General features: G+C 40.7%; 1 protein-coding gene across 2 annotated transcripts in view; it reads right to left on the reverse strand.

Moving 5' to 3' along the window:
• DHX32 (DEAH-box helicase 32 (putative)) overlaps positions 1 to 15,728 on the reverse strand; it is a 60,074-nt gene that overhangs the window by 24,936 nt on the left and 19,410 nt on the right. For both annotated transcript variants that reach the window (XM_034931687.3, XM_055093456.2), the window contains exon 3: positions 5,630 to 5,823. In XM_034931687.3, coding sequence (XP_034787578.1) covers positions 5,630 to 5,823 — 194 coding nt within the window. The remainder of the gene's footprint in view (positions 1 to 5,629; positions 5,824 to 15,728) is intronic.

Raw genomic sequence — 15,728 nt, forward strand, 5'->3', positions numbered from 1 at the left:
AATTAGCCGGGAGTAGTGGCGGGCGCCTGTAGTCCCAGCTACCCGGGAGGCTGAGGCAGGAGAATGGCGTGAACTGGAGAGGCGGAGCTTGCAGTGAGCCGAGATTGCGCCAGGGCACTCCCGCCTGGGCGACAGAGCGAGACTCCCCCAGAAAAGAGTAGTTTGCTGTGCCTGAACCATTTGTACAGGCAATATGTTTTACGCTGCACATGTGCTTTCCTTTTGGGAGTCTGGAATTTTGAAACATACTAGGCAGAGGGTGCCTCTACGGCCAGCCCTCAATAAAAACCCTGGGCACTGAGCCTGAGTTTCCCTGGTAGGGCACCATTTCACGAGCTGTGAATGAAGTGCACGGTTTGTGACTTCACTGGGCGAGAGCTCGTGAGCTTGCGCCTGGGTTCCTGTAAACTTCGTCCCATCCACTATTTCCCTTTGCTGATGTTGCTTTGTATCTTTTCAATGCAATAAACCTTAGTTATAAGTAAATAATATGCTGAATCCCATGAACCTTTCTAGCAAATCACTGAACCTGGGGGTAGTCTTGGGGATCTTGACACAGTCCTCAATTAATCTCTTTCAAGGAAAAAAAAAAAAAAAAAGGAAGTAAACAAACATCTATTAAGCACCTAGTGTGAGCCAGTCACTAAGCTGGTGTATATGTTTCTCATTTAATCTTCAGAATAAACTTCAAAGTAGATATTGCTATCCCATTACTATGACTCATTTATAAATGAGAAAACTGAAGGTCAGAAAAATTCAGTACCCTGCCCAAGGTCACAAAGCCAGGTAGAGAGTCAAGATTTAAACCCGGATAGTTGTTCTATCTGTTGTCACTGTCAAAGTATAACGATTGCTTCCTTGGCCTTGTAGTTTTGGTGATAAAAGTCCATGTTCTTCCTCTCTGGATCTTTATGAGATCAAAGTGTATGCCCTCTGCCTTTCTTTTCATACAGGTTCTCATCCTGTGTTTTATCAAATGAGCAGTGATAAATTGATGATTCCTTTCCTCAAACTTAGAAAATAAAGCATCTTGAATACTATAGTATTATACTTTGTGCAAGATGCCAACAGATGCATTGAAATCTAGTTTTCAATTTTTTTTTTTTTTTTTTTTTGCTGAGGCTAATTAGAGATTTAATTTCTAATGTTATCTCTGTTTCCTTTTCAGCAAAACTCACCTAAGCACTGATCTTATAGGAAGTAATGCTGCCCCATAAGATTGAGGAGGTTTATGTGTTATGTAAATACATCTAGGCTTAATTAAAAAAAAGAGAAGATGCTAACTTATTAAAAACTCCAGCAGACTCATCCAGCAAGGCCTAGCCTTACAGATGATTATATAAGGGAATTGTGAAGGCTCAATCCTAAAACTTACTATACAAACCCACATTTTTCTGCAGTCGCACCTACTTGGGAGGCTGAGGTGGGAGATCACTCCAGCCCAGGAGGAGTCCCACATTACAGTGAGCTATGATCCCACAACTGCATCCCAGTCTGTGCGATGTGAGCAAGGCTCCAACTCAAAACAAAGCAAAAAAAAAACTACTTTTTTTCTATATAACACAAAGATATGTTTCTGAACTTTATGGTAATGAGATATTGTGTGTATGATACTTTAAAAAGTGCTGTTAACTAATAAGTACGTAAAAAAAATAGATACACTACCAAGGTTTCAGGAAATGCAGTTTATATCTTTAAATTAAGGCTAAATTTCTAAAAGCTAAGACTATAATAAAATAAAGTTTTATTAATATTTATATTTTATAAAATTATATAATTGAGTTTAACCTTAATGAAAATTTGAGAATTTTCCAGTTCTAAAAACAGAAAAGACCACCATTTGACACTATGAGTCACTTCTATGAGATATCTTGATATGTAGTTCCTAAAGACTATTTTAGGTATATAATATTCAGGTATTCACTGTTTCAAAAAAGGCCAGAGAAAAGCTTAAAGAAGAACAAAGTTGTTACATATAGCATCCAAAAAATAGTAGTAGGCTTAAAGACAGCCTATGATGTGTTTGATAGATACTAAGGGGCTACCAAAAAAATGAAAAAGACAGTATCAAATATAGACTACTGCCTTCTATCATCAATGATCAATTTTTTTTTTTTTTGAGACGGAGTCTCACTCTGTTGCCCAGTCTGGAGTGCAGTGGCATGATCTCGGCTCACTGCAAGCTCTGCCTCCTGGGTTCACGCCATTCTCCTGCCTCAGCCTCCCAAGCAGCTGGGACTATAGGCACCTGCCACCACTCCCAGCTAATTTTTTTTGTATTTTTAGTAGAGACGGGGTTTCACCGTGTTAGCCAGGATGGTCCCGATCTCCTGACCTTGGGATCCAGCCACCTTGGCTTCCCAAAGTGCTGGGATTACAGGCGTGAGCCACCGTGCCCGGCCAATCAATGATCAATGTTAAATCCTCTGATTTAAATAGCTATTCAATCTGAGCTTATTCAAAATTATGGCTAGCATACCTCTTCAGGAAAATCAATCTTGTTCTAATAATAATTATAAAAATATAATTATAAACATAGCTACCACATACATACACCATGCATCAGTTACATAAATTTAATAGTCCTCACAACAACCCTCAGAGCAAGTATATTAATCGTCCACATTTTTCAGATGAGGCGACTTAAAGCTCAAAGAGGTTAGGTGACTTCTATAAGGTTACAAGTGAGTAAGTGGTGGAGACACCCTTTGACAGCCATGTTGCCTCCTCTCCAGAGCATAGAATACCAGGAAGAAAACAGGTGTTGCTTTATTTTATCATAGGGGTCTTTTCAATAGCTCTGGCCTCTTTCCTGTGACTCAAACACTGTTTACCACAATGCATCAGAGTATCTTCTGACTCTGCGCTGGTTCTGGGGGCATGTCACAGTGGAAAAGAAAGTACAATGTTCAGAAGCAAGAGTAACTGTGAAGTGAAGATATGAAAGCAATGAAGAATAAGGCAGCCCAGTAAGGGCAGAAAGAAACAACCTGCAAAACTTGTCAAAGCAGGAAGCTACTCTCCACCTGTCTCCATGGGTGCCTTTGTACCTCAGCCCACCACACCTGAAGCAACTGTCCCTGTTAAGAAAGGAATGCCATACACAGATTGAAACTAATACATACTTTAATATATAGTATTTCCTTTGGGTGTCAGAATTGAATGCTTGGGTTTTTACCATAAAACAATCCTAAGCCTAACATGTGATAGATGTTTAAAAGGTGAGGCGTGTCTAACAGTATTATTAGATTTCCCCACCATTATTTATCTTTGTGGCTTTCCATATTAAGAAGTATCTTAGGCTGGGCGCGGTAGCTCACGCCTGTAATACCAGCACTTTCAAAGGCCGAGGCCAGCAAACTGCCTCAGCTAAGGAGTTTGAGACCAGCCCAGGCAACATGGCAAAACCCCATCTCTACTAAAAATACAAAAAGTTAGCCAAGCGTGGTGGTGCATGCCTGTAGTCCCAGCTACTTAGGAGGCTGAGGCACGATAATCGCTTGAACCCGGAAGATGGAGGTTGAAGTGAGCTGAGATCGTGCCACTTCACTCCAGCCTGGGAGACAGAGTGGGACTCTGTCTCAAAAAAAAAAAAAAAAAAAAAAGAAAGAAAAAGAAATATCTGATTCCATATCATGACAAAGCTCTTATAATATCTCATTTTAAAAATGACTACATTAAAGAATCCTTTTAAATGGTTTTCAAAGTCTAGATGGTATTAAAGATATAATATTAACTTCAGAACCTAGTCAGAGCCATCATTTAATTAAAAACATAATTCAAAGGGCTACTTTAAAATGTCAAACCAACCAACCAACCACAAATCTGCTTAGGGATCCTTAACCCTTTCAGAGTCCTATGTCTTGTCCTGTCCAGCTCTTTAACTAGTTTGTGAGCTCCTAAGAACCAGAGAGGTTTTTATGTTTCTTTTGTACCACTCACGTACAATTTACACAATCAGCAATTTATAAATACATAGTAATTTAATGACTCAGGGACATAATTGTTAAAATAACAGAAGGTAATATATCTTCAAGAAGTTCAAGTCAGAGTGCTGATGGTCTAAAGACTTTCCCCTATGATTTGACACTAGCCTGAAGACTGTCTTCTACTTTTGAAGATAAACGTTTGAGGGAAAGTAGCTTAGTACAAACTGAATGAGCCCCATGGGCTTTCTTTTTTTCTGGGACATGGTCTCACTCTGTCACCCAGGCAGGAGTGCAGTGGCGCGATCACAGCTCACTGCAGCCTCGATTTCCTGGACTCAAGTGATCTTTCCGCTTCAGCCTCCTGAGTAGCTGGGACTATAGGCATGCACCATCACGCTCACTAATTTTTGTATTTTTTGTAGAGATGAGATCTCACTGTGTTGCCTAGTCTGGTCTCAAACTCCAGAGCTCAAGCAATCCTCCTGCCTCGGCCTCTCAAAGTGCTGGGATTATGGGCATTAGCCACTGTGCCCAGCCCCATGGGTTTTCTGAATGGAGGTAAGAACCGCACCAGAGTGCAGTGCTAGCTGGGACAGGGCAAAATCCCTTCCACTATCCAGTTTACCAACCATCCTCCTGGGGATGAGCACATGAGACACTAGGGATATGAGTACATGAAAAACCATCCCTGCCCTGTTACAGTAAAGCAGAGCTTCCCCAATGCTGTGCGTGGCACACTGTATGCCACACAAATGGGTTAGAGAGGTGCAGAAATACTGACCCCGAGATACTTAGCTACTTGGCTCTTGGAGTGGTCGGGCAGTGCCCGGGGCAGCTGAAGCCCGTGGGATGGTCAACTCTGGCTCCAGGCAGCTGTGACCATTTCCTTGCGGTACTGTATGGATACTATCACTTTCTATGATGGCTGTAATATAAAGGTGCTTGAGAAGCACTAGCCCAGAGCAGTGATTTTTCCAGTTTCTTTTTCCTTTTTTTTTCTTCTTTCAAGCTCTTGGAAATCCTTCTTCAAAGGAAATCTCATAATGAAGCTAAGCACAGAAGAGATACCACAACTTGCGGTAGCCACAGAGAAGTCTCCTTGGAACATAGAAGACTCTGCAAAGCACAGTTTGAGAAACACTGGTCGAAGCTGCTGTGATGCAGGCTGACACCAAGTTTTCCAGAAGCCCCACAGAGGGTTTTCTAATGTGTATTACTGGAGGGGCAGGGAAGCCTTCCTGGAGTAGGTGGCTGCTACACTGCATACTGAGTGACTAGGAGGAACTAGCCGGGCCCGGACATGCTGAGCACAGGGAGGGGCAGGTGTACAGGCACAGGGTGTGGAAAGCACAGGGCACACAGTGTGCTCCAGGTGTCCATGTGGCTTGCACACAGGCAATGATGTGGACCCTGCATGAGGCATAGCTCCAGAAGCACACGCTTGAAGGTTCTGAGGGGCCAAGCAAGTTGTTAACTTTTTCCAGGGGATAATGGGAGTCATGGGATACATTTAGACAAGGAATCCCAGATGATGCCAGTGTGGGAAAGCAACTGTTGCTGGCTGGCTGATGACAGAGACCAGTTGCTACTGCACAGCATAGATGCTTAACAGGTAGAATGCCAGAATAATGCTCCTTCAGAATTGTAGAACCTAAGCCAAGAATCATCAGCAGGGAGCGGACTGAACCCCACAAACCAACCTCAGGATTGTTTCGTTGGTACAGCAGTTCTCGAAAGGGATCACGTAGCCAACCTCATGACCAATGTTAACATCCATTTCATCCGCCACCCGCAGGGCGAGCTGGACCACAGTCTGCTTGTGGACCTGCGTGCATATCACGCCCCCGTGCTGGTAGTGGATGGAAAGACAATATTCAGCACACCACTGAGGAACCTGTAGCAGGAAAAAATGAGACAGGATCAGCTTCTGCTGAAAACAAAACAAGAGACAGCTCTGTCTTACAGCAGGGTTCATCTTATAAGTGATTTTCTTTCATCAGTACATCAGCAGTGGGCTGTATTACATCTTACTTAGTGAAACTCTGAACAATACGGATTATGCACAGAGTTACTGCTAGGAAATAAAGTTAAGAAGAAACAGGAGTTAACAGGGACTGTGAAAGTTTGACTGCCAGACAAAAAAAGGCAGATAAAAATCAAGGACAGGCCGGGTGTGGTGGCTCACGCCTGTAATCCCAGCACTTTGGGAGGCCGAGGTGGGCGGATCACGAAGTCAGGAGATCGAGACCATCCTGGCTAACATGGAGAAACCCCGTCTCTACTTAAAATACAAAAACTTAGCCGGGCGTGGTTGCAGGCGCCTGTAGTCTCAGCTACTTGGGAAGCTGAGGCAGGAGAATGGCGTGAACCCGGGAGGCGGAGCTTGCAGTGAGCCGAGATTGCGCCACTGCACGCCAGCCTGGGCGACAGAGCAAGACTCCGTCTCAAAAAAAAAAAAAAAAAATCAAGGACAAAAATGAAAAAAAAAAAAACTTTCAACCTCAACTGTGTTTCTGAAAAGACTAATGTATTTAGAGCTTATTTTCTTTTTGATTAGAAGGCCCATCAAAAATATGGCTTCTGTTATCAGCTATTGTGTTTTAAGCAATGTAAATTATAGATAGCATTTAGATAAAAAATAGTGACTCAAAATTAAAGCATTTATATTTAAATCCAAATGATGATAACAAATATTCAGATAAGCCTACTTAACATTTCTCTGATAATAAAAGCTAAAATATCCTGGTAATTTACCATCTAAATATAATTAAATAAATAAACCCATCTAAATAAACCCAGTGAGATAATCAACCAACCCATCTGGATTTGGAGTCAATTCTAAGCAAAGCTACTCTAGAGCCATTTTATTTTAAAAATCCTTTTTTTTCTAAAATATATTATGGACCAACTGATGTTTATCACATTCATTTGTACAAGAATTATTATAGTAGAATGTACTGAATTCATTTGTATGCTACAATCTTAAGGCATTGTCAGTAAATTATGCATTGTTACATGCATTTTAAAAATAAATTATTCCAAGAGTGTTTTTAATTGATCTAAGGAATTTAAACGTTGTAAAATTTCTAATTATCTTGAGGTCTGCTATTTACGAGATTCATTATGAAATTCTTAGATCTGAATTCTCACTGTAATTTGAAAAATAAACATAACTCACCAGAAATACAAGTAACTCCAAAATGAATGACTGCTGTAGACTGTAAATTCCTAAGGACTGAAAGGCAAATGCACTTCCTGCATTTTCAGGTAGGTGTCAGCCTTGTCAACAGGTTGCAAGTTATCAGTAATTATTTACTCAACGCTTACTTTGTTCTATGGAAGATGAAACTTTAAGATACTGCGCTCAGGAAACGTGGAATCAAGGCAAGACCCAGGAATAAGAAGCCACCTAAGGGATTGGCTTGCCATTAATTTGTTCCATGTAAACCACAGATTTTCTAAGCTTTCGTTTTCTTACCTGTAAAATGAATAGACTGAATGAATGAGAATTATCCTTCGAGTTTGAACGCTGGTGTCGTTTTCTCCACAAGGCTTGCTGTGATCCCCTAGGTATCTAGATCCACGGTGTGCTTCCCACCGTGGCAGCCATCACCTTCCTGAGGTTGCTGTTTGTTCCTAGTTCCCCACTACCTAACGGCCCCTCAAATGAGCTCTAAAAGCAGAGACCTATCCGTGTTGGTCACCAAATTATCCTAGTACTCAGTAATTATTCGTTGAATGAATAATTTCTTATACTGTCTAGAAATAATTTAAAATTCTGTGATTCTACACAGTTTAAGATTCTACATCGTTTAAGAATTTACATAAAATTTTGCCTCCTTTATTCCTTAGCAAGTAATTTTTTATTCTTGCCAAATTCTTACTTTTAAATGGATTGCCTTCATGTCAGGGTCCACTATCTAGGGTCCCTAGCCAAGACCTCAAACATCAATCATGTGAAAAGCTGTATTAAAACTACTTGTTTTTAAAAAATTTTCTTTAGGCCAGGCATGGTGGCTCATGCCTGTAATCCTAGCAATTTGGGAGGCCAAGGCAGGTGGATCACCTGAGGTCAGGAGTTCAAAACCAGCCTGGTCAACATGGGGAAACCCTGTCTGTACTGAAAATACAAAAATTAGCTGGGTGTGGCGGCGTACGCCTATAGTCCCAGCTACTCAGGAGGCTGAGGCAGGAGAATCGCTTAAACCTGGCAGGCAGAGGTTGCAGTGAGCTGAGCTGGCACCACTGTACTCCAGCCTGGGTGACAGAGTGAGACTCTGTCTCAAAAAAAAAAAAAAAAAAAAATTTCTTTAGTAGAGACAGGGTCTCACTCTATTGCCCAGGCTGGTCTCAATTGCCTGGGCTCAAGTGATCCTTTTGCCTCAGCTTCCCAAAGTGTTGGGATTACAGATGTGAGCCACTGTGCCCAACCAAAACCCTTGTTTGAATTTGATTCTCTGTCTCCCCACTATGTGGGAAGATCCTTAAGCTACATGTGTGGTTTGCATTTGTTCCCAATACCGAACAGAGGATCTGACATATGGCAGGGATAAGAGTTGAGTGGAAAGATGGATAAGGACATCATAATAGTTGAAGAGAGAGAAAGGCTTGGGCTGAGTGCTAAGCATGGGAGAGAGGTAATAAAACCACGGGAAAATTACTGCAAAGGAAGAATAAGCAGTGCCCACTAACAGACTAATTATGCATAGGAAGAAGACAAATATTCTATGATTTCTAACTTAAAATACTAATTATATAATTGACAAGAACAGGAAATTGGAAAGTAAAATAAAATAAATGAATGAAGCTAAAGAGCAGCATAAAGTTCTTTTGGGGGGAATCAGGAGTTAGGAGGGTAGGAAGATGACCTTCAGGATAGTCAGGAAGATGGTCAATGTTATCAGAAGAACATCCAGGCATAACCATCCTGGGATCAACGGAAAAGCAAGGCAGGAGGCTAAGGGAGAGGTCAGAGCTAGAGATAGGCATGGTAGTTGCAGAATTTCAGTACTGAAAGAAATCTCTGGAAGACATGAAGGCCAACACCCTCATTTGATGCATGAGGAAAGAACCTTAGAGGCGTGACTTGTCCAAGGTCATACTGCCAGTAAACAGCATGACCAGAACCAATCCATATCTTCTAGTTTCTTGGCGAGTATAATTTCCACTACATCACAGTTGCTTCTAAGCATCTTTATAGAAAGGTGGCAACTGAAGCCATGAAATTCTCAGGCAATCAGCATTTTAAATTACTCTTTCTAGGCCGGGTGCGGTGGCTCACATCTGTAATCCCAGCACTTTGGGAGGCCAAGGCGGGTGGATCATTTGAGAGGTCAGGAGTTTGAGGCTAACCTGGCCAACGTGATGAAACCCCATCTCTATTAAAAATACAAAAATTAGCCAGGCGTGGTGGTGGGTGCCTGTAATCCCAGCTACTAAGGAGGCTGAGGCAGGAAAATCACTTGAACCCGGGAGGCGCAGGTTGCAGTGAGCTGAGATCACACCACTGCACTCCAGCCTGGGCAACAGAGCGAGACTCTGTCTCAAAAAAAATAAAAATAAAAATAAGTAAATAAATTACTCTTTCTAGCCTAATGGCAACATCAGGGGGACAGTACTATGATGACAGTGGGCACTGCTTTACATAGCTAGAATCGTTGCTGAAATAATACTATCCAGTTTTATTAAAACATTTGGACACGTTCAGCCTGGTTATTAATATAAGGTCCAGGACAGCTGCTTTCGAACTCTAAAATTCGACAAGATTCCAGTGATCATGAGCCATGTTCTCAAGCTTCTGATTTGGGCCTTTTTTAAAAACTGCATTTAATTTATTTCTCTTTGCTCATGAAACACATTCTGCAAGATTAGTTTATTACAGTATGTTGATAATAGTATAAACATTATACATTCCTGGAAGTACAACAAATATACCAATCCAACAGTCTTCATTTTCCTTTTCTGCCTTCCTCTACATTAGAGCAAACTATTTCACCTATGAGGCAAAGACATTAATTCAGAAATGGGAAAAGGCCATCTAAATATCAGTTACAATAACCAGTAGAAGACTGAACATATCCATATCGTGCTTAATGTAGGAATGTTTGCTTATGTGCCCAAGTTAATAGTTGAGCAGAAGTCACAACAAATTATACTGCACGTACTCAACTGTGGCTCTGACCACATAGGATGCAGCTCCCCTTCCAGTAACAGCTACTTGGAGATAGTTAACAGTAAGCAATGCAAACACAAACTGAAAAGGTTATCTCCAGACAGAAAAGAGGGAAACATGAAACCATCTGCCTTATTTGTTAGAGTTCTCCAGTTTTACATGCCTTCTGAATCACTCTGGGCAAGCTAAGTAACATACTGAGGGTTGATTCCTTAGCAAACTTGAATTACTGGCTAAAAAATGTTATCATTTGGCAAATGTCGATAATTTGAGTATTTCACATTTCAAGGGATACTGAGATTGCAGCTTTACAAAGAACTCTTGCCTTCTCTGCATTTATAGTAAATATTGTATCTCTTGTTGGTATTGACCTTTCTTGCCCTAGTTCTGCTTCTTTTCTTTTTTTTTTTTTTGAGATGGAGTCTCACTCTTGTTGCCCAGGCTGGAGTGCAATGGCAGGATCTCGGCTCACTGCAACCTCCGCCTCCCGGGTTCAAGCAATTCTCCTGCCTCAGCGTCCCAAGTAGCTGGGATTACAGGCACGTACCAGCACACCCGGCTAATTTTGTATTTTTAGTAGAGACGAGGTTTCTCCATGCTGGTCAGGCTGGTCTCCAATTCCCAACCTCAGGTGATCCGCCCGCCTCGGCCTCCCAAAGTGCTGGGATTACAGGTGTGAGCCACAACACCTGGCCTAACTTTTCTGGGTACTACTTAGCAACTTTTTCATTGTCCCAGTTGCATCTTTGTCTTCTCACCAATCACTTACAAGCCTGTTAGAGGTTTTGTTTCTACCCCATGGTTCCTCTTTGGAAGATATTCCCCCCTAGTATTAAAAAACATTATTCTGGATGGACTAGTTGCCAAGTTGGCACTATGGGAATTAGAAAAGCTTAAATAGTTGTACCTTTCTATGAATCATTTGGCTTTAACTTTTTTCAGAGAAACATTGAATTCTGGGTCACTTTGTGACTGAGTACTTAGCAAAAGTTGCACAATATGGTGAAGAAACAGAAAATTGCTCCTCTAACACATAAAAAAAGCCTATTTTCATGTGATTTATCCTGGGAGTTTGGTGATGTGCAACCCTTGGATTTACGCATTTGGTCTGGAAATGCTCCCTAACTAGAAATCAATACTTCACATCTCTTTATTCTGAACTCACCAAATACTTTTTTCATGTTTCTCAATCCATTTTCTAAATTCAGTTTTCTGTACTTCTGATGTGCCATTTGCATAAAGCCAGAGCAGTGGGGCCTGCCCTACGCTCTGTCCCAAAGCCCAGCTGGAACTGACTCTGGGGCATGCAAGGTAAGCAATCGAGGCATGAAAATGTGCATCCCTGGCCTCTTACCGCCTACCTGAAAGGAAATCACCAACACTCTGGCCAATCTGCTGCTATGAGAGTAGGTAAGAGGAGTCCTCCGGGTAATCAAAATCTAATCTAAATCAAGGCTTTATCAACCTAAGTTAGCAACTGCAGTTCTACAACTTGTACAAATTCAGATAGTGAGGCAAAGATGCTCCATTCCCGACTCCGGGCAGCACACAGAGGTTGGGCTGCTGGGTAGTGGGAGAGCTGGGGCCTGGGGTCTTTAGGGTGGGCTGCAGGGAGATCTCCTATAAGAATCTGCAACCAGATCCAGATGAGAATCAAGGGAGCAGCAGCAGCATCACGTATCCGTGTATGGTCTCATCACTGCCACTGTGGCAAGAGGACCTCCACATGAGCTACACTAGTGTAGAACTTTCTGTCCTTTCCATCTACTGCCAGTGATTGTTTCACCTCATCTAATGGATAATAAAGTTAGTTAACTATAATTTAATATAGTTAAATGAGAATAAATGAAGTGAGAAAAAAAGGACCTCCATGAGACACAATGCTATTACTGTTCTGTTAGACACATACTAGTCCCAAAGGCCTCTAATCCCTCACTTTTGATCATCAGGACGTCCATCAGGGCCTGAGTCCTCTTCTGCTTTCTTCTCTTAATGTCTCTAGGACCACCAATCCTGAAGCTACTGCCAAGGTCCCAATCACTCCCTTTAATTTCAGTACCAGAAAAACAGAATCCACAAGTTGAAAGGAATCTAAAGAACCACCAATTCACCAATTCAACACTGAATGTGTTGAATTCATCAGCACAAGCTCATGGTTTTTAAGTTTGCAAGTCTTAATGGTTTCAACAACATTCCTGTAAAATGCCTAGCCTGAGTATGCCCCTAAGGCAGCTATCCCACCCAAAGTGAGCCAATATATCAGAATCCATTACTGAGGAGTGAGGTCCCTTCTGAATCAATTGTCACACATTCCTGGATAACAATTCACATATATCTTGGTTTTGAGTGAATACAGGTAGAACCTACCAGCAGAAAATGGTGAACAAGTTTACTCAGTCAATAGAAGTACAGATGTTCTAAGTCATACATCTTTTAGAATCTAAGTTAATTCTTTTTTATATCATGCTTATTCACCTCACTGACCCATCCATTCATGGGAAATTTCAGGACAAAAACTAGAGAAGGAGAAATAAGCAAAATATACACTTCTAGAGATGTTTCTCTCTCTTTTAGGATCGTTCATAACCTGTCTGCAAAAAATGTAATAAGAAAAGATTCTATAAACATATGGGAAATTGTCCTCTGTTTCTGCACCGAAGACAGGTGAAATCTTTAGGACCTTTGTAAAGCTTGGCTCTGAAGAAAGACTTTTTTCTTGAAAGGTTTAAAACTCTGAAGAACAAGAAAACAGTCTCGCAAACTCTTAAAACAACAACAACAAAAACCAAGTTGTTTCCAAAAGAAACCAACCAATGCTCCCACTATCTAAATTAGTTTAGGATAGATCCATTTTCTTATTTGAGTACCATTTTGATTTTTCTCACTTTGAAGATACATGTCGTCCCAATTAACAGAAAATAAGCCTAATTCATTGAAATAATTGAGAAATTAAAAATGACAAGAGAAACCATTGCTAGGTATTAATATAACATATAACAATTCTTGCTCTTGAAGATGATAAATTCTAAAACTCAAGAAGTAGATTAAAAAATTTTTTTAAACTGCAGTGTGGATTAGCAATTCTGAAACTACAATATGAATTGTTCTTTCGAGTATCTTTACTTGTTCAATCTGAGAACAGGTAAAGATAGTGTGAATAACACGAAGCCCTGTTTCTCATAGAGAAGTTATGGATATGAAAACTGGGAAGGCTAGAATAAACCCTGTAGTGCTAAACTGGAATCAGAGGCATCAGTACAAACTCATGGTTTTTAAGATATAGAAAGAGAGATAAAAAATATGAGAGGTAAGAAAATAGAAATACATAAAAATAGAGAAAGACAGAGAGAAACAGAGCCACAAATAGATGGATAGAATGAGATGTGTGTATATTGCACTCACATACATTTATTTCCTTGTTGTGTCCACTGAGATGGCCTAAAAGCAATGATAGGCCGGGTGAAGTGGGCCTATAATCCCAGCACTTTGGGAGGCCAAGGCAGGTAGGTTGCTTGAGCCCAGGAGTCCGAGACCAATCTGGGCAACATGACAAAACCCCGTCTCTATAAAAAATACAAAAATTAGTTGAGCGTAGTGGCACACACTTGTAGTCCCAGCTACTCTAAAGGCTGAGGTGGGAGGATCACTTGAGCTCAGGATGTTGAGGTTGCAGTGAGCCGTGATCATGCCACTGCACTCCAGCCTGGGTGATAGAATGAAACACTGTCTCAAAAAAAAAAATTGCAATGATAAACCAATGGTAATAGGTACTTAGTGTCCAGATCTTGGTTTCAAAACACAGTTCACCACTAAACGGAACCAGGACTCCAGGAGAAAAAAAAAATGGTTTCCTACACCGGCATGGGGAATGTACTAGATGAACCTGGAACATCTTACTGAGCCAGAAAGCAAAGAAGTGCTCAATAATGGGGAAATGTCAAAAGGACAGAGAAGCCACATTGGGGGCAATCTGAACAACAAAGTAAGTAGGCTTAGTAACACATTATAACCCATAGAATAAAATAAGAATTTATGAGTCCACATTGACATAAATAAATGATGAAGGAGAGAAAGCTCAGACTTACAGAAAAATGCTAAATAATGTGTAGAAGGCATGTCAGAATTAGAACAATCATCTTTGGTTACTACTAATGTAATAATTCAAAGGTAAGAATCACCAAAAATGCTAACACTAGTGGATGAATGTGAAACTGCCTTTGCAGAAATTATAACAGTGAGAAAATTATGATGGTGAAGGAGATCTGACCTGACCAACTCCATCTTGCCTTTCACCCCCAAACTCCCTTAGCCATTCCTGCAGTGGGCCAAGCTAACTTTTGGAGATAGTTTATAGTTTAAATGATGGCAGCAAAATGAAACTGCCTTTGTAAAACTAATGAAAGGACACCAGGTTAGGAGGATGAGAGGGGCCTGAATTCTGCCAAGATGTAGGTGTAGTTAAATGATTACCAGTCATTATTCCAGAGGTCATAAGATTTGTAACCTCCCTGTAAATAACATCACTATTACAGAACCTAAGATTGGCCTTCTGAGATGTCTTTTCAGGTTTTTGTATTTCTGACAACTGGAGGCCCTATAACTGGATAGACCAGTAACTCCTCTGTTGTCCCTACCCAGAAGTGGACTCAGCACATGAGGACTGTTTTCCACACCTCTGTGATTGCATCCTTAGCCAATCAGCAGTACCCATTCTCTAGCCCCCTGCCCACCAAACTATCCTTGAAAAACTCTAGCCTCCAAATTGACAAAGAGGCTGATTGGAGTAATAGTACAACTCCTGTCTGCTGTTTAGCCAGCTTTATGTGTATTAAATTCATTCTCTATTTCAATTCCCTTGTCTTGATAAATTGGCTCTATCTTGACAACAAACAAGATAAACCCATTGGGTGGTTACAAATGTATAATGAGAAACATTTACATACTCTCAAAATATGTATCTATTAAATGATTGGAGGGAAATTGTTAACTTTTCAATAAAGAACCACCTTACCAAGTGGTTCTTGGTAACCTTACCAAGGTAAGGCAGATACCACCTTACCAAGGGATCAGATTTAACATCACCAGCATGGGCAAAACTGACATCTTGTGCCTCCTGATATGAGGCACTGAGAAGGATACACAGCACTTGTGTGATCTTCTTGCCACAAATGCAGAGCCAGAACCTAACCCTAAGGAAACATCAGACACGTTCAAACTGAGGGACGTTCTGCAGAATATATAACCTGTGCTCTTCAAAAATATCAAAGTCATAAAGGACAGGGAGAGACTGGGGAGTTGTGTCAGATTAAAAAATGACAATAAAATACAATGTAATTTTAGATTGGATTTTGGACCAGAAAAACAATTTTTTTCAGTGATTATAAAGGCTATCAATGGGAAACTGATTAAATGTGAATGTCTAGAAATCAGATAATAATTAGATATCAACATTACACTCCAGATTTTGATAATTATGTTATGGCTACACACTGTTTTTCAGTAAATAAATACTCTGTTAAGTATTTGGAGGCAAAGGGCATCATGTCCTCAACCTACCCCTAAATGGTTCAGAATAAAAATGTGTATGAATGTATGGAGGGGGCAGGGAGGGAAAGATAAAGTTTATA

This window comes from Pan paniscus, chromosome 8 (genome assembly GCF_029289425.2).
Source record: "Pan paniscus chromosome 8, NHGRI_mPanPan1-v2.0_pri, whole genome shotgun sequence".
In the NCBI taxonomy this organism is placed as follows: domain Eukaryota; kingdom Metazoa; phylum Chordata; class Mammalia; order Primates; family Hominidae; genus Pan; species Pan paniscus.